This window comes from Halichoeres trimaculatus, unplaced genomic scaffold, assembly GCF_033239565.1.
Source record: "Halichoeres trimaculatus isolate MK-OKI-2021-1 unplaced genomic scaffold, fHalTri1.1 fHalTri1_scaffold_12, whole genome shotgun sequence".
Taxonomy (NCBI): domain Eukaryota; kingdom Metazoa; phylum Chordata; class Actinopteri; order Labriformes; family Labridae; genus Halichoeres; species Halichoeres trimaculatus.
Window position 1 is genome coordinate 9,313,899 of NW_027437190.1, and position 18,662 is coordinate 9,332,560.

At 40.4% G+C, this 18,662-nt stretch overlaps 1 protein-coding gene across 1 annotated transcript in view; it reads right to left on the bottom strand.

Moving 5' to 3' along the window:
* Positions 1–272: 272 nt before the first annotated feature.
* Positions 273–18,662, bottom strand: part of snap91a (synaptosome associated protein 91a) — a 71,308-nt gene continuing 52,918 nt past the window's right edge. Inside the window, exons 15-29 of the mRNA XM_074682738.1 lie at positions 18,284–18,526; positions 15,971–16,048; positions 13,997–14,248; positions 11,398–11,481; positions 11,034–11,102; positions 10,501–10,674; positions 8,253–8,324; positions 7,255–7,455; positions 4,814–5,023; positions 4,701–4,719; positions 4,360–4,450; positions 4,114–4,167; positions 3,333–3,467; positions 3,049–3,137; positions 273–2,281 (exon numbers count right to left, since the gene is read on the bottom strand). Coding sequence (XP_074538839.1) covers positions 3,057–3,137; positions 3,333–3,467; positions 4,114–4,167; positions 4,360–4,450; positions 4,701–4,719; positions 4,814–5,023; positions 7,255–7,455; positions 8,253–8,324; positions 10,501–10,674; positions 11,034–11,102; positions 11,398–11,481; positions 13,997–14,248; positions 15,971–16,048; positions 18,284–18,526 — 1,763 coding nt within the window. The 3' untranslated portion in view covers positions 273–2,281; positions 3,049–3,056. The remainder of the gene's footprint in view (positions 2,282–3,048; positions 3,138–3,332; positions 3,468–4,113; positions 4,168–4,359; positions 4,451–4,700; positions 4,720–4,813; positions 5,024–7,254; positions 7,456–8,252; positions 8,325–10,500; positions 10,675–11,033; positions 11,103–11,397; positions 11,482–13,996; positions 14,249–15,970; positions 16,049–18,283; positions 18,527–18,662) is intronic.

Below are 18,662 nucleotides of genomic sequence, written 5' to 3' on the forward strand. Positions count from 1 at the left end.
GTATGATGTATAAATACAAAAATACTAATACACAAAGTGGAAATGGCGCCATTTTTTTTTAGGTAAAACACAAAATATGCCTTGTACTTTGGTGGTGCAGGTCTGCCAACATGGAGCTATCAGGGCCCCGATGGAAAGGGATCTACTGTTAAATATGTTTGTTCACCCTGGATTTGGGTCTTGGGTTATGAATTGAACCATTAATCTGACATGTATATCCTCTTGATGATACAGAAGAAACAAGAAGCCTTCATGAGCAGTTCAATCCATCTTTGAATTTATTGCACCTCAAAGGGCTTACATGCACTGGGGAGGGTCATCAAAAAATAAAATGAATTTACAACTGAACAAAAATACAATTTGAATAATTCAGCCATGAAAAATGTTAATAATCTCCCTTTTTTCTCTGAATCACAACATATTCTCACAACCAATTGCTTTTCAGTCCATAGAAATGACAACACAGAGTAAACTTTACAGTAGTTTGATTTACAGCACAGGACTTGGGGACTCTGTGGTTACACAGCGGTCCAGATGCATATCAACGCGTTGGGTTCATGGCAGGTCTGGAGGGGCAGAGGAGCTTTCTGATAGGGTGCTTTAGGGAACAAGACCATGGTTAGATGGACTGTGGCTTCCTGTTGATTTACACGATGTACACATCACTCCCATGTGGCCACTTACAATATGTATACTGTTCAATTCACAATGGGCCAACGGTCAGCAACAATCAAAGAAACAACTGGAGCAAAAGTATGTTCAGACAACAATCAAACGTAAACATTTAGTTAAACATCAATTTGCTGATTTAACAACAGTCTTTGCTCAATCTGTCTAACACTACTGAGTCAGAATAGAAATGTGGATCTTAGAGGTACCCTGTGGAGGTTTAGACAGCGAGTAGCGCTGTGATGCAGTGTTAGGATGAGCAGGCGTCTCATGTTTGATTCAGCAATCAATATAAGACACACTCAGATCTTATACAGGAAGAAGAAGAGGGATGTAAAACAACTTTAGTACAAAAAAAAATCTGTACAGGGTACCTTTAAAGATCAAAACCTTGGTACACTTTCAAGGATTTAATTTTAAAATCTCAAATTCTGGATCTAACAACATCGTTATGACTAAATTCTAGTTTTGGTTTGATCGTCTGAACACAGGATTTGTTACAGCAATAAAAAAAAGCTCTTACTCTAAATACAGAAATAACCATACTGACCTGGTTGGAGTTACAATAAAAGCACAGGCAACAGACAAAACCACATGGGAAGTGTCAAAACTGCAGGTAGACACTTGTACGGATACACTGAGGGACCGTTTGAGTATACCTCTGTGATAAATAACTGGAGTAGTTTTTATGGAAGTAAGTTTGAAAGATATGTCCTTTTATAGCATTGCCAGCAAATATCAACAGCAGTTATGAGGATTATCGTGGGAGAAACGATACATAGAAACAACAGTGGACAGAAATAAAAACAACAAAGAAACGTAGAAAACTGAGCCATGAGCTGAAAAAGAAAGAAATCAAAAGATCACTTCCTGGTCTGGTGTGATTCAGAAGCTCATAGAAGTTATTTTACAGAAAACTGATCATATTATGTTGTTCAGTTTGTTGCCAAACACTTCAAAAGATGATGGGAAATAGAGGGATACTCACACAACTTCTTACAAGTTCAGTTCAGATTCACATTAATATTTCTCTTCAACAGACATACAGAATAGAGACGTAATCTTTGCCAGAGCAATCTATGTACATCAAAGAGGGCCTGTCTGTAAACAACACGTGACATAAATGTCAAAAAACTATCAGGGCTTTGTATGCCACTCTCATCCAATCAGAGATAAACAAAAAAGCCCCTCCTCCTTTACAAAGAGGTGGAGCATGTATCAGCCAGTGGGCGGGGCTTATTCCACCAGAGGACTTCCATTCAACTCATCACTAAAAAAAGAAATCTAAACACAAACATCTTCACTTTCTCTCGCCTAATCTGTGTCATTTTTTGTCAGGGTTTTGAGTGATTTTCTTTTGACAAAAGATTAGTACATCTACATAAGCACACACTTTGTTTTTTTTTTTCCTCATAGATATATAATCTGCTATGGTTCACTTTCACAGTTTGTGCTACAACATCATCACACAGGAGACGGGTGGGGTGTTGATGGGTGGGGTTGGATAAAAGAGGCTCTTGTAAGGTTGAGTAGCTGAACATCGCTGGCATCCTGAGGTGTTACCAGACACCAGGTAAAAGGTGAAAGGGCTCTGCTCCAGAGAGGAAAGCTGCTGCAACAAGAAACAGAGAGAAGTTTATAGAAGGAGTCACAGTGAACCTGTTCTCATGATTTCCTCACTGCTGTAGACCACCACAGCAGAGCACACACAGTGAGAGTTGATCAGTCAACACTATGCTTCAGTCAAAGAAAAAAAATGATGGTTTGAACTTGAAAAGGTTTCTACAGTTCTGTATTTTAACAAACTTTAAACTGGGAAAAAAAAAATATTATCAAGTGATTTTGTCTTATTTTCAGTATAAAATATCTTTTTAGACTTAGTATGAGCCACAATCACCTGAGCAGTCCAGAAAAATGTCTTGTTTCAAGTCTATCAAAGATAAATTGAACTCTGAATTGCTTGTAACAAGTAAAAAAAAAAAAATCTGCCATTGGAACAAGAGAAAAGGTACTTGTATTAAGACATTATTCTAGTTTTAAGCAAATTTTTCTTGTTGAATCGGCAGATTTTTTTTTACTTGTTACCATCAATTCAGACCTCACTTTTGTCTTTAAATAACTTGAAATACTACATTTTCTGGACTGGTCAGTTGAATGTTGCTCATACCAAGTATGACAAAACATTTTTTACTTAAAAAAAGCTAAAAACACTTGATAAGATTTCAGTTTTTTGCAGGGTACTCTGTTCTGAAAATCTTAAATCTTCATTTTCAAGAAAATTAAGCAAATTAATCAGTTGTTGCCTCTAGATATGAAAGAAAAATGACTGAGCTCACTCTTATGTTCCTGTTTCACCATGTAATTGATCAAACTTCTCACCTGGGGCGTTATAAGAAGTCCTTGAGGTCGAGTTCTGCCAAAGGGTCCTTGGGTTTCTTTGGACTCTGGCTCGCAGGTCCTGGAGAGAGCTGAGAAAACAAAGTAAAAAGTAGGTTTTGGGTAGAAATGTAGTGCTGTAAAAATACCTACATACCTATTTAACACTTTTTTTTAGGTTATCATAAATCTTTTATACTAGAAACATCCATGGGTTCAGGTTAACAGGTTACTGAATGCTTGGACCAAAGGCCCAGTAGGAAATAAAAAGGATTATGGGTTGTTACCGGTGCTCCTGGTGCAGCAGCTCCGGGTGCAGCTCCAGCCACCCCAGTGAAGGGAGGTCTCATCATGGGCTGTCCCATCATAGGCTGCCCCATCATTGGCTGCATCATGGGAGCTCCAGGCCCTCCTGCTGGAGGCTGTGGAGACAGAGATGACACAGTGGATACAGATTTTTAAAAGCATGCAGATAAATCACCGTTCACCACTGAGGCTGCAGAAAAGTATTTTTAATATTATTTGTTAAAATAAATATGTGTAAATGGGTGTATAAATATTTACATAAATTTGTGTGACACATATATTTATGTGTAAACTATAAAGCAAAAATATAATGGCCACTGGTATTTTGGGTTAAAATATATGAACTGTGGATTTACATATTTACCACGAATAACTCATGTTTACGCAGAATTATCATGTAAAAAACAACAATTATTAAGAGAGAATGTTTGACATGTTTTGCCAAGATAATCTCTAAAAATAGTTGTTGGTTGTTTATGTCGGTATATAAAATAAGGAATCAGACTGACTCATTGTTTGTCAATTAATAATGAAAAAAGGATAGGATTTAATTAGTGTAACTTCTAGAAGTTAAGTTGGTGTGAAACAGTTTTTTGTGTTGATTGTAAAACTGCTAATTTTGCTCTTTTCCTCATTTTCTGTTGTTTGCATGTCATTTTTTTCCTTTTCTTTTACATGTCTGTAACAAACAATTAAAAAACCCCCACTGATTAAGTCTCTCAGTAAAAATAAGTTCCTTTTGATGCATTAAATAAAACTCACCATGCCAAAACCTGCAGCTCCAGGTGCTCCAGGAGCTCCAGGGGCAGCACCAGCCTGCAGACACAGAAAGAAAGAAAGGAGTGGATCAGGGACATTTGAATGTTTATAAAACATTTACAGCAGAGTTAAAGCTACAATGCTTTGTCCTGCTTTGTATGTAAATGCATCTCCTGTCCTGTGTGTACAGAATAAACTCTTTTTAAGGTCTTTTCAAGGTGTTTACTGTGCTATACATGCTGCTCTTACCATGGGGGCTCCTGGTGTTCCCCAGCTTGTAGGAGCTACCTGTGGTGTCCAGTTGGCCCCTCCTGTCAGCTTCTTCTCACCCATTGGGTCCCTGAAAAAACACTTGTCTGTTAAGCCAGTTTGACTCTAGGGTTTAGGATTTACTGATGGTTTTAATAATATCAGCATAGAACTCATTAAGACAAAGTTTTGACCCTGAAATTAAAACCTTCAGGTGACTGAGTAAAGCTCAGTTATTTGTACGTTGTGATTTAACAAACCCCAAGGAAAAAACAACACCAACATTCAGAAGAGGTGTGCAATTAATTGAAGCAGTTAACATTTTAATTTAACACACTTACTTCTTCTTTACTCCGAGGTCTGAATAAAAAAGAAAATGGGACAAATTAAACTCATGAAGATGATCCGATCATGAATTCAAACAGCTGAGCCCCAGAAAATAAGCTGTACCTACCTCCTATCAGATTGGCAAGAGAAGAGTCCAGGTCTCCTCCAATGGTTTTGGTGGGGGGTGGCGTGGCAGGGGGAGCGGCTGTAATACCTCCTGCTGCAACAGGAGTTCCCATGCTCCCTGCTGTGCTTCCCGCTGTGCTCCCAGCGGTACTACCCCCAGTGCTCTGGGGTGTTATGGCGGGCATCAGCAGATCGCCTAATCCACCAAACACTTTGGGAGAGGGTTGGAATAGCAGGATGTCAGAGGGACATGAGTCAAACTCCAATAAACCTCTGATCTATCTGTATGATGAGCAGAGGTATGACAGGATTCACAGTGATGGGGACGGTCCAGCTGTGGCAGCATCATTTCTCAGCTGTGCAGTGCATGCACAATAAAGGGCTTTACTGTAAACATTTCTGAGCATTCAAAGGATTAAGATCATTTTACAGCAACCAAAAACCACTTGGCCTGATACTCAGCCAGCTTGTTTGGTCACATTTCAAGAGATCTCTCTGGCTGATTTTGTTTACAGGCCTGGCTTTTAAACCAGGTGTAATCAGGGCCACGGTGTTTACAGGTTTTCATTCCAACCAGGAACATGAAGAGCTTATTTACCAAGGCAGTACTCAACACCCCTTCACTAAAACCACTTGTCCATCTAAAATAAGTGCCTGGTAATTAGATTTCAGGTGAAATTATCACATTAGCCATCTCCATCAGCCAATAACCCACAAATTTTAGTTTTTAAGACACCTTTTGAAAAAAAAAATGGGTGGCTATTTGGATCATTTGTTCCCCAGGTTGGTTGGTTTGGTTTGGTTTGGATTGTCTGGTTTTGTTGGTTGGAAGGATGAGCTGGTCTGGTTTCATTTGGTTTGAGTTTGGGTTGATTGTCTGATTGGTTGGCTTGTAGGTTAGTTAGCTGGTTTGTTGGTTGGTTGATTGGCTGGTAAGGTGGTTGGTTGGTTAGTTGGTTGGTTAGTTAGTTGGTGGGTTAATGGGCTGGCTGGTTGGTGGGGTGTCTGGTTGGTTAGTTGCTTGGTTGGTAAGTGAGTTGGTTGTTTAGCTGGTGGGTTGGTGGGTTATTGGGTTGGTGGGGTGGTTGCAGGTTGATTGTTTGTTGGGTTGGTTAGCTGGATGATTGGTGTTTGGTGGGTTAATGGGTTGCTGAGGTTATTGGTTGGTTAGTTGTCTGGTTGGTCATCTGATTTGGTCAGATGAATTAGTGGTCTGGTTGGTTAGTTAGTTGGTGGGTTGGTTGCAGGTTGATTGTTTGGTGAGTTGGTTAGCTGGATGATTGGTGTATGGTGGGTTAATGGGTTACTGAAATGGCTGGTTGGTTGGTTGGTTGTTTTGTTGGCTGGTTGGTGGGTTAGTGGGTTGGTGGATGCTTAGTTGGTTGGTTAGTTGTTTGGTTGGTCATCTGATTTGGTTGGATGGTGTGTTAGTGGGCTGGGGGGTTGGATGGTTAGTTGTTGGTAGGGTTGGCTAATAGGTTGTCTGGTTGGTTAGTTGGTCAGTATGATAGTAAATTAGTTTGTGGTATGGTTTGTTATTGATTGGCTGTAGGGCTGATTTGTTGTTTTGTTTGTTATAGTGGGATGGTTGAAAAAAGCTTTTATCTCTGAAATGTTTCCAAAGACTCAAATATCAAACAGTTTTTAAACCTTTGGGCTTTTACCAATGTGTGATTCTGTCAGAGAATTGTAGGCAGTCTGAAGGAGTTGTAGCTCTCTAGAGTTGGAATGAGAACCTGTCAGTACAGAAGCAGATATGGGCCATGGTGGTATGTGTTCAAAGGGCCTCTGCTCTGTAAGAGCATGGCTAAATTAAATTCATTTACAAAAAAAAAAAAAAAAAAAAAATACGGTTATTGTCTCGTGCAGGAAGCAACCAGGGGTCTATTGCAACATGCAAAGACGCTGAAGGGGAGAACTGTCCAAACTGCTCATGCTGCAATTCACAGAGTGGTTAAACTCACCAATGACAGATTAGAAGAAGCAAAAGCAATGACCCAGCAGAGTGGAAAGGGTGTGTAGAGGGGTGAAAAGAAAGAAAAAGAATAAGAACAGAAGAGAAAAGGTTTGTAGCAGAAGAAGAACTGAGACAGAGATCAAGACAGAAATACAAATCAAAGACAGGGTGCAGTGAGGGAGATGTGGAGAAAGCACAGCAGTTGTGAAAGTGTGACAATTTAAAGAGAAGAGATTAAGGAATAGGAGAAACTCATCGCAAGAGGCAGCAGAAATAAACTGGACTGTGACAGCAGCACATATCAGTGTGTCATTCATGCAGCTGTGGAGTTTTCAGCAGGACAAGAAAACAAGGTCATGGTTACAACAGCTCAGTTCAATAAACCAGATCAGAGAAGTAAGCATCAAGCAAACCACCTGCGCAAATCTCTCTCTTCAATATTTACATTCACATGGCAGCCTTAAAGGTCGCGCGGACGCACTTACTTGAAGCATCAAAGCCACCAGAGGGCGCTGGTGTGGTGGATGCAGGTTCAGGTGCTGCTGCTGGCACTGGGGGAGTTGGAGAGGGGAGGGAGCCCAGAGCATCAAATCCTGACTCAAGCAGGTCGTTCTGCACTGGGGCTGGAGCCAAGGCAGGAGCAAGAGCTGGTGCAGCGGTGGGAGCCAGGGTGGGGGACATCAGGCCTGAGGGGGATAACAAACAGACAAGACTGCTGGTGAGACCTCATGCAGCTCCTTTTTCACTCTAAATTTCAGTAAGAAGCACAATGATGACTTAATTACTGTCAAAACAGATGGCATGAGTCATACTTTATGCAAAATTAGTTGATGGTAATCAGTGGAGAAAAAATAAATCACAGACGTGTACAAAATATCCAATTACGATAAAAACTTCACCAAAACAACACGTGAAATATATGAAACTATCAGCAACAGAGCCAGACATGTAGCTAAAAATCTAAACATTTTACCACCATGGTGAAAGAATGAAATAAAGACATGCATGTGGTGTTTTAGATTTCTAAATGTAAACTCAATCCACCATAGCTCACTTAATGTAGGATCTAAATTCTCTGTTAAGAGTAAAAACACATTGTGGTATTCTTAGTCAGAAACTTTAGGGGAAACAACAGAAACATGGAATGAAAGGGCAAGAAGTTGGGGATGACATCACTGTGATGTTATATTGGAAAGATGTTTTATAGGCATTTTTAAATGAGTCCAAAGGCCCATTGGATCCTCGGATAAAGCAGTACAGAAGGTCCTGCCAAGTCTGTGTCATCATTAATAAGACAAATGTATACATCATTACCTAATGCATAATTTCTTAATCAGCATAAAACATTTCTGTCAGCCTCAAGCCAGCATAAAAACTTTCTGGGAGGCTGAAGCTATCTTGTCATTATGTGCTCTGGCCTTTTTAATCAAACCCTTATTTCCATATAAATACATCAGTGTGACCGCACTCAGAGGAGTCTCACCTCCCAGAAGGTCGTCTCCAGGTCCTCCAGGAGCAGAGGTCTGCGTCTCCTCTGCAGGACCACCAAAAGAATCTGCAGGGCCATCCCGTTATCCACAACGCAGCATGGAGGGCAAAAAGGGGTTAGAGGTCAGCCCTGGACCACACACTGGGACACCGTGAGGGCAGGAGACAGAATTATCTTCACATGGAAAAACATTACATTGAGTAAATTTGAGAGGGAAATGCTGAAGGGGAAAAGAAGTCCTGATCACATTGGAGAACTTTTCTCCTTTTGTTTGCCTAGTAAGAGTTTTCATTTCAAGCTCTGTAGCTCACAGAAGCTAATTTACAAGGATGCTGAGAAGCTCCTCCAAAGAACAGCACTGATTCAATCTAGCAGCCAACATAACCATGCTAATTCAATACAAATTACATTACGAGCATGCTAATGATTAGATGGTGTAATGTTTAATCTAACAGTTGTTTTGCTAATTCAAAGTATACCTGGTGGTAATAAATAAAAAGTGACTTCTTTTATTTATTACCACCAGGTAGTAGCTCATAAAACTGGGTCCTGCAACATCTATGTTCTCCGTTAAAATGTCACATTAAGTTGTCAAGAATTGGATTTCAAAGCTATTGTGATTTTCTCCTGCACATGACTTAAGACTGATATTTTTTAGATAAATCATGACTGCATTAAAGGTAGTGGTTGCTCTAAAAAGAAAGTAATGAAACTGTTATTTTTCCAATGGATCATTATGTTTCATGTGCCGCCAAAAAGAAAAAACATCCATCAGACCAAGACCATCCAACAAACATTTCACGATATGACAGTAATTTTTCCAATTTTCTTTTGTTTTACTACAGACTGTAAGATAAATGGATGTTTTGGTTTATGATATCACCCATCTGTTTCTGATCCAGAGATTTGAGGCCCATCAGCCTCTTTACAGACAGCTACAAGGTAACCACCTGTTAGTCAAGTAGAGAGGGGTCCAGCTGCAGACCTCCACTAAAAATGCAATTTCCCATATACGTTAGCATCAAGCTAGTGCTATTTTTTCCATGTTGCTTTTGGTATATTAGGAGATGTATAACATGTTAAATGTATTGATTAGGAATCTGGTGTGAGAGATTGATGTACATTTCTTTGTGTGTTCAGTTCTTCAGTAAAACTTAAAGTGGAAAATCCTGAATCAGAGTTTTCTTGGAGAAACCATTATCTAACTGCTAAGCTAAGATAGCTGAGGAATGAAAGAAATGAGGAAATGAAAAGGAGACCATTATACCAAATGGAGGTGCCCAACTCATGTTGTGTTATTGAAGAGATGCATTTTATACGTTTTCTTTTCTTGCGGTCAACAAAGGTAGTCAAAATGCAGAAAAATTGGGTGTGTCAACCCAATGTAACTTTAAAGGCAACTTTTATTTTGAATATTTTACTTCATATCGTGACGTCACTTCCTTTTGATGGTGGAGAAGAGGAGCCTCCAAGAGAGGTGGCTGGCTCGGACTGTCTTGTGGTCAACTTAGCCATGTCCTTATAAGGGCAAAACTCTGAAATTGTATAACTTCAAATATAATGAGTTACAAAAAGTTCCCACCTCTTACAGATATGGAAACTGTTTTTTTTGAACCAGGCTGTAAATCTGTTTATTGCTTATATATTGATTTTTGCTTTATAAATCAGTGTTTTTGTGGTTTCTTGATTTTCTGGAGCTCCATATTTTTAGACTGGAGTTGCAGCATGGGTGTTGATAATATTTTCCAAGACAAAAACAGACCTGCATGGTGAAGCTAAGTGTCTGTCTTTTGATTTTTTGTGTTCACAGAACTCAATATGTATTGTAGTGATTCATTGGCTGTGGTGATATTCAAACACTTAAAATTTATGTCAACCCCCAAACTGAAAAGGATTCATCAGGAGAAAAATTTGTATCAACTTACCACCAAACCCTCATACATTGCTGGATCAAGAGCAATGATTTAGCCCTGCATTAGTCTGCATCAAACTGCTTTTCTATATCTATGCATTTTCTGCAGACTAACCCAGACTCTAATGAAAAATTGCTCCTACCACACTCTAGCGCTACATCTACACAGTGTTAAACTAGTTGTTCAAACATCTATCCATCAACTTACTGCTCCAACTGAGGATGATAAAAAACAAGATAAAAAAAGGAAAGTGAAACATCACTGTTTGCATTAAATGCTTGTACAGAGCCAGGAAGCAGTGCCCCCCAGAGATGTGTGAGGTACTGTACCCAGCAGGTCGATGACAGGTGCTGGCTCTGCTTTAGGTGGAGATGAGGCCTCTGGGGCAGGAGCTGCAGCAGGAGCTGCAGCAGGAGCTGCAGCAGGGGCAGCGACTGGTGCAGGGGCAGCAGGAGCTGCAGCAGAAGCAGCAGCAGCTGCAGGAGCTGGAGATGTAAATGAATCTGAGCAGAGACAGAAGCACAAAAGAAATTCAATTAATCTCAAGTCTCAGGGCTTCAGATATCAGTGTCTGCTTTATATTCAAGGAGAGAAAGCTTTTTTTCATGCACTATTATCACGCCTCCTCTAAGGGCTAGCGGTCATGCAGAGGAAGAAGAAGAAGAAGAAGAAGAAGGAAGCAGGCATAACTGCATTTTCACTGTTTATCCACATCCTTGAAGTGTGCACCATTTGGATGTACAGACTGGTGAACACGCACCAGCATCGATCAAAAGTCTTCACGTGTGTTGGGTGGCTGCACTCTTCATGAGTGGAGGAAGGGAAGACAGTGATGCAGTAAAGACAGAGCAGCTTCACTCACCAGTCACTATGTCTCCAGCTGGAGCCGGCTCGGGCAAAGGAGAGGGCCCGCGTGAAACAGCAGGAAGGTCTAATTTACCAACGCAAGCGAGAAAGGCAGAATACAAGAAAGAAGAAACCGTGGAGGTTGGGGAGCAAAGAAAAGTATTAGCACGGCTGGTAGAAAGAAACAGCTTAGATAGAAAGCAGCCACAAGGACACTCCAAGACTCTACAAGTGGGTCACATGCACAGGTCTCAAAGCACTATGGGGCACAAACCAAGACGTGTGGGGGAAAAAGAACAGTTGACAGAGGTGTGGACGTATGGTAACCAGAAGATATGAAGAGGTTCCACACAGAGAGAAATGGATATCAACTCCTGTACCTGAACCAAACAGGTCTACGCTAGGAGTGGTAGCAGCTTTGGATTCTGTGGTAGGGCTTTGCTCAGGCTTAGTATCAAGCATATCTACAAACAAGGACACACAATCAAATGAACATTCAGATTTCAAGTCCAGTGCATCAAGAATGAAGAGTTAAGAAGAGAGATGAGAGAAAGAGAAAGCAGATGGGGCAGACATTTTGATCTTAAACAGCTAAGTCATGAATCTAATCAGTGCAATGCAATTCAGTGCAAGAGTTTAAAGGATTCATCGCCAAAGTTTGAGGGTAAGATTTTTCTGCATCCTTTAGAGAATTTTGCATTATGTAAAAACACATCATGACATGTTGGTTGGGCTCAATGAGACACAAACAATGTCTGTACAAATGTCATCATGATCTATCCAACAGAAGACTGTGCAGAGTGAAAGAAGCCCCTCACTGGACTTTATAGTGTGGGATAAAGGGAGCATTTGGAGTTGCTAATAGCCTTCACTTTTGGAAATCAGAGTAATTAATCTGACTTTCAGCGATAAATCCTTTTAACAAAAGTGCAAAAGCTACTCTAAAACATTCCCAGCTGTCAGCATCTAAAGATCAACCACAAGCAGAAGGAGGAAATCATTTTCTCTCCTCTAAAGTATTGACGTGTTGTTAGTATAAGGTTAATAATAAAAGCAAGTTGAGCCACCACTTTTAACAAAACATCTTCTCTGATGTCTCCACAGATTAGATTAAAAACTAAGAAATTAATTAACAAATGATAATCATCAGTATTCTGTTGAATTTATCAGTGTTGTAGCCTTTAGTTTCATGATTTGAGCTTTGACTGCACAAAGATTCAACTTTGATAGATATAACAAAATAATAACACAGAATCAACTTGTTGGTTTGTGACAAGTCAAGTGTTTTTACATCTTCCAAGTGTGACAAGACCACAGACCGACAAGAAGTGGAGTTAAATAGAAGTTGGATGTACCAGATGGCTAGAAATAGGGGTGCACCAATCACAATTTTCTGGCCGATCACTGATCTTTAAAAAGCCTGACTTGCCGATACTAATTTGGGCTGAAATCGATTTTTATTTTTTATGACTGACAGGATATATCTTCAATGTTCCAAACTTATTTGATTGAAAATCATTGTACAATACTTGTGAAACAGTAAAAGAAAAAAATAAAATCTTAGTGTTTTAACTTAATCAACCAATAAAGTGTCCTGAGTTTTAGGTCTGAGAGCAAAAAGCAACAATAGCTGGCTGTCAGACCTTCCCAAGGTATATAAGATCAGTTTCATATGTAAGGATGGGTCAATCACCGATCTCCCAAAATGAAGGAAATCTGCACAGTGCATGTCTACTTAGAAGCTACCATTGTTTAGCTTGATAACCATCCCGTTGTCTGCCATGTTACATTTTGTGTAATTATTATTTGTTTACTCCCAAATCCTGTAGAACAAAAGATTTTGTGAGCATTTGATAGTCAGGACTCTGGTTGTTACATGTCTGTGTTAGCCATCTTGTTGCACACCACACGAAATCTGTCACCACTGATCGTCATGTGTGGTGTCACATTTTAAAAAATGAGTGCACCTAAAAATCTTTTTGTGAGAGCCAGGCCTTAAGAGCTGAGGTGTGTGTTCACCAGCAGGTGTTTGCACAAGCAGTTTTGTTTAGCAGCAGTTCCTGCCAGGATGATTTCAGAGGCATCTTCAAGGGTTTTAAAGAAGTAAGCAAGGGTAATGGAACATGATCCAAAGGAACATCGAGGAAGATGTGGAGACAAGCTTTAACTTAAACAGACATCTGATCAGGAAGCTCCAAAGGAGTGAGGTGGTTGCTCATATTTCCTCCAGTGTAATCAACAGTTTGGACTCCCAAGTAACTTCTCTGAGTTCAATGTTCAAGTTTACTTCCATCTCTAACTCAACAGTTCTCTTGCACACCCAATGATACATGAATTGGTCTTTTTGTGCTTTTAAAATACAATCTTGGTAGGCAAACTGCCTGATTTGTCTCTCTATCCTGGCAGAAAATGTTGCTGAACCAAAAACGGTACATATGCAGGCAAACACACATGCTCTGAACTAGATAACATAAAAATCATGTAAAAAAAAAAAAGAATTAATACTTAAAATGTTCATATTGATAAACAGGTCAGAGTCTAACTCTCCATCTTCTAAGTACAGTCAATGCCCCAGTCTGAGTCCAAGTCATCAGGGCTCGAGTCCCATTTGAATCATGAAAATCAGGACTAGAGAAGGACTTGATTTTAGTCTTGGACTTCTGCACTACAACACTGAAAATAATATATTGGCTAAATTGTGATATTAGGTATCTGAGTTTAGCAGAGGGGTCAAGATGCTTGACTGGTTGAATAAATGGTCTCTATCAGAGAAGGCCTCATGGAAAATAGACAAAATAAATCTAAAATGTAGGGACTGGGCATGTTGTTATCACCGACACTACTGTCATCATCAGCACTTACAAGAGCAAAGCAGTCACCATTATCAGACCTTTATCATCATCACCATCATTGTCATCATCATTGTCATAATGCAGGGGCAATGCAGTGAGAAGCATGATGAGAGCGCAAGGACTTTACCACCAAAGAGATCTAGAGTCGGGGCGGCTGCAGACTCTGTGGTGGTGGTGTCGGTGGTGGTAGTGGTAGAGGTGGCAGTGGTGGAAGAAGGGGTGGGGGCAGCGGGGGGAGCGATGGGGGCGATGATGGTCGGCGCCTCACTAGAGGGGGGAGGGGTGATGGCGGCGGCGGCCCCCGTGTCGGTGGGTTTCATAGCAAACAGGTCCAGCTCAGGAGCCATGTCTCCGCTCCCCTCCGTCGTAGCAAAGGGGTCTTCAGGAAGAGCAGAAGAGCGATGGCAGTTGGAGGTTAGAGAGGTTAGAGGGGTTAGAGGGTTTATGGTCAGAGAGAAGGGAAGGGGGAGAGTGGAAGGGTTGAGGGTTGTTAAGGAAACACAAACTGTAAAAAGCAGTTTTAACTAACACTTATCAAAACCAGAGTTAGACATAAGAAAAGGAAACCAAGCACACGGTCACTCGTAAATGTCAGAACATGTATCTGAAAATCTATCTCTGACTAATCTGGCAGAGTTAAAATGACTCAATATGGTTCATTTCATTTTATTTCGCTTTAATTTTTACACACTTGATGTGCGAGTCCACTAACACCAGAAATGACCTTGAGACATGTAAGCTAAGTTGTGCTATCAACAAAGAAGGTTTGTTGCTATAGGTAATATAGGCTAAGGCTGCTAGCATAATTCAAAAATGACAAACTATGACACACCATCTAAAGTAAGAATGCCAGAAACTGCAGAGTGAAATGTTTCAAGGCTGTCTTTCTTTGTCCAAAGAAAACTACTAGAAGCATTATTGTTAGCCAGCATCAGATATTACTCACCACTTAAAACTGTTTGGCCTTCATAAATGTTGAAGTAGAAGCTGCTTTTACTCCCTGTCTCTACTTTGTCCAGGTAAAAGCACTTTAAAGTTAATGAAATTACATTGTGAGTGATATCATCTGAAAGAGCAGACTGCTTGACTAGCTACTGTGCCTCATGTAGTGGAGGTCCTAGCCTAGCCGAGATGTTTTCTAAAGCCTACTCTCACTCTCCTCTTAGATGCTGTTTATAACTCACAAAAAAAAAAAGAAAAGAAAAAAAGACACAAAGAAAGAAAAAGACACAAAGGGGGTGTAAAGTTGTTACTAGGCATAGTAGTAAGCTGATGCTAAGGTCTGCTAGCTAACACAATCATAGGTTTAAGTGCTAACATGCTAGTGTTTGCTCTGAAATATTTACTTTCTTAGTTTAGCCAGCTAGCTAGCTAAATTTAAGTCATTACCTCAAATCTTTTGCAGCTGGAACTGTAAAGATGTAGACAATTTAACAGACAAACTGGTAGTTGTTTCTGTGTAAACCTGCCACGTCATCCTTGTTAAACTGATAAAGGGAGCTGGATGAGGAGTGAAGCTAATGAATGCTAAATAAACAGCTTCACCTGTTTTACTGGTGTGGTTAATATTATGAAGTATTTTTTAGCCTACAGGTGAGCTTTTTAAAAACATAAATTAAAAAAAAAATCAAAAAAAAAAAGAAAAGGAAAATACATGTTCGCTGTGTAGACCGGTCAGGTGATATTCCTGCTTCACGTGCTTGGATAAACAACAAAAACCAAACTAAGACACTAGGGAAAAAAACAAAAAGAAGCCTGACTGGTGCTGCTATTATAATGGCTAGGAAGTATCACCTTAAGATGTCTAAACCAACTGTAATAAACCTTGAACTACAGCATACCTAGCCACTGTACTGTGCTTTTTACTGTAGTATTAACTGGATGAATATTAGCAGGAGGAGAGTAGTTGAGATGAGGGAGAAGAAGGTCCATGACTGGGCGTTAGAGCAGGATTTGGGGTGAGACAGTAGCCCTGAAGGCTCAGGTTTCTTCTACTGTCTCCTGCTGAAGCAGAAGCGGCTCTATAAAATAAAAGCAACATTCCCTCTCACACCCACACACACTCTCACACACTTTCACAAAAAGCTGTTTGGGCACCCACCAGATCCACCAAATGCATCAGCAGCGGGACCCGCGGCCACGGCAGCAGGACCGTCTCCTGGGGAAGGTGCAAACGCATCTATGGTATTGTAGACGAGAACAGCCGGAACGCAAACGCAAAACATAACACCCGGGGCCAACACATCGACACACACATGGATGTACACAAAAAAGATGGGTCAACAGATGGACAGGAAAACAGAAATAAGAGGTCAGAATCAGGAAAAAGCAGAGAATACAAGAAATATGCAGCCCAGTTTCCCTCAGTGGATGATCTGGTTACACTGATTCACATCATAAGTTTTAATGGGCTGCATAATGCTGCATTCAGTGAGTGCACTCTCAGTGCAGGTGAGTGAAATGAGGCAAGTTGTCACAAGTTTCTCTGCACTCTGTGACAAGAAGGGGGGATGTCAGGTTAAGGGAGGACGGGCAAAAAATCTCTGTCTCAATATGGCTTGTTCAGGAGATTCTTAATGCTTCTTTAGAGTTAATATTTAAAAAACTCAAACAGGATGTCATAAATACAACTATTCATCATCCTGACACATTTATGAAACTATTAGCGAGTCATTAGTGCAGAAATCATCACGGGATTATGGACAAAGAAGCAGAAAGCAACAAATCTCCAAAATACAAGTCATGTTTTGCAGATTAATTATGTTTCAATGGTTTCTTTAAGCACCAAAACATTGTGATGAAACACCAATGAAAGAGTAAAACAACTTGATGGTTAAAGTCATTAGTGCATTTTTGCAGAAGTGCAACTCTGAGAAACCTCAGGGAAAGCACAAATAATCCAGCGTTCTCTCTCATATTTTTGGCATGTGCCATAAATAATATTTGTTTTGCTCCTAATGCAAAAACAGTTTGAACGCTTAAAGATATGTCAGCATTCAGCACAATAGAGTATGTGGTGGTAAGAAGCAGTATGTAAACACTTTAGAAGAAATGAGAGCATAAAAATCATCACATATGAGTCACTACACTTTATGTTTAAATCTTTGAAGTTAAATAATCTGACAATCGTTGGAGGTGATTTAAAAACAACTCACATCATTCTGGAGGCATTTTTACATGACAGCTACCTTTTTGGAGTTTTTCCTATTTTAAACTTTGATTTGATATTTTCTTTCTTTAGTAAAGCTCCAAAGCTGGTTCCTGTACTTGAGCAATATGAGCCAGCCCCTGTTAGAGAGCTGGTTTCCTTTTCCTCTTTTTTGTTGCTTTTAAATGCATGAAAGAGACACAGGCTCTCGAAGCCCTGCGTCACTGCCCTAATGTGTGTGCTGAGCGACCAATCAGATACAAGGGGGGCATAATGACAGCATTCAGGGGACTGGTGCTTGATAGTAAATGATTAATGTCATTAAACCAAATGCAACTGTTCAACTAGAATAGTAATTTAGGAAAAACTAACACAGGCATATCAGTCAGAGGTCAAAACATTGCTATAAATGGCTGATTTGATATGATCCAGAACTGGTTCTACGAGTAGGAATAGGTACCTTGCACATTTGAAACGATACGGTACAGATTCCTGGTACCTGGCAATTGGTACTGGTACTCAACGGTACCAATTTTCGGTACTTTTTGCTGTTTATGTGGTAAAAAATATGAATAAAATATATTTTTTTCAATTTAACACATTTATATATAACCTTGCAATGCTGTGTTTATGTCCAGCATGGAAAATTGCCTGCTCTTTCACTCCCTCACAGTCACAAGGATGCATTTGGGTGCCTAAACATAGTACCTTTGGGTTTACGTAAATCAGTACCCGGTACTTTTGACAGAATTCAGTCGGTACCTATTAAAGTACCTCACAAAATAGTTACAATTCCTGTCTCTGACTCATGTACACAGAAATACTTCAGGAAGAATGTCTCCGTTTGCAGTGGATGATGCATTTTGTTTTACATTTATACTCAGAAAATGCCTCCAGATTAGTTGCCTCACAGCCTTCTAAGAATTTCCAGGGACTGCTTGGCAATCATTTCTTTGAAGATGTAGCTCTGTGACTCAGATGTGATGGTTGTACATGACATGTCCAAACTAGAGCTGTGGTGCCATCTGTTAAGGTCAAGATGTACATCCTTAAAACTGTTTTCCTAACTTCTTTTTGCAGATTTAAAAAGAATGTTTAGAGGGAGACGTCTAAATTGAAGGACTAGAATAACATCCCAATCTTCAGTTTACCAGCTTTGTAAAAACGAAACCTTTCTTCGATTCATTACATGAGCTGGTCCTGATAAGCAAGCTGACTGTTGTGTTGTGTTTCCTGATCTAAATCCTCTCCTGAGACCAGACTGACCTCCGAAAAGGTCGATTTCTGTGGGTGCAGGAGCTGCAGGAGCAGCAGGGGCTGAGACGGGCAGCGAGGTGGGCACCGGTGCAGCTTTAGCGGCAGCGGGAGTGGCGGCAGTGGCAGCAGCAGCAGCGGCAGCAGCCACAGGCTCTGGTGCTGCAGGGACAGCCGTGGCTGCAGCATCAGCAGCAGAAGACTCTCCCTCCGCCAGGAGAGCTTCAGAGGCTTCATCAGCGGCAGCCGGAGTTGCTATGATGGTAAACCCCATAATCCAAATAACAGGACCCAGTCACATCCCCCCAAGAGAGGAAAAAAGGAAAAGAGAAGATGGAAGGGAGATGCAAGAGTCAAAGAGACTGAAAATAATACAGGGATTTTTTAAAGG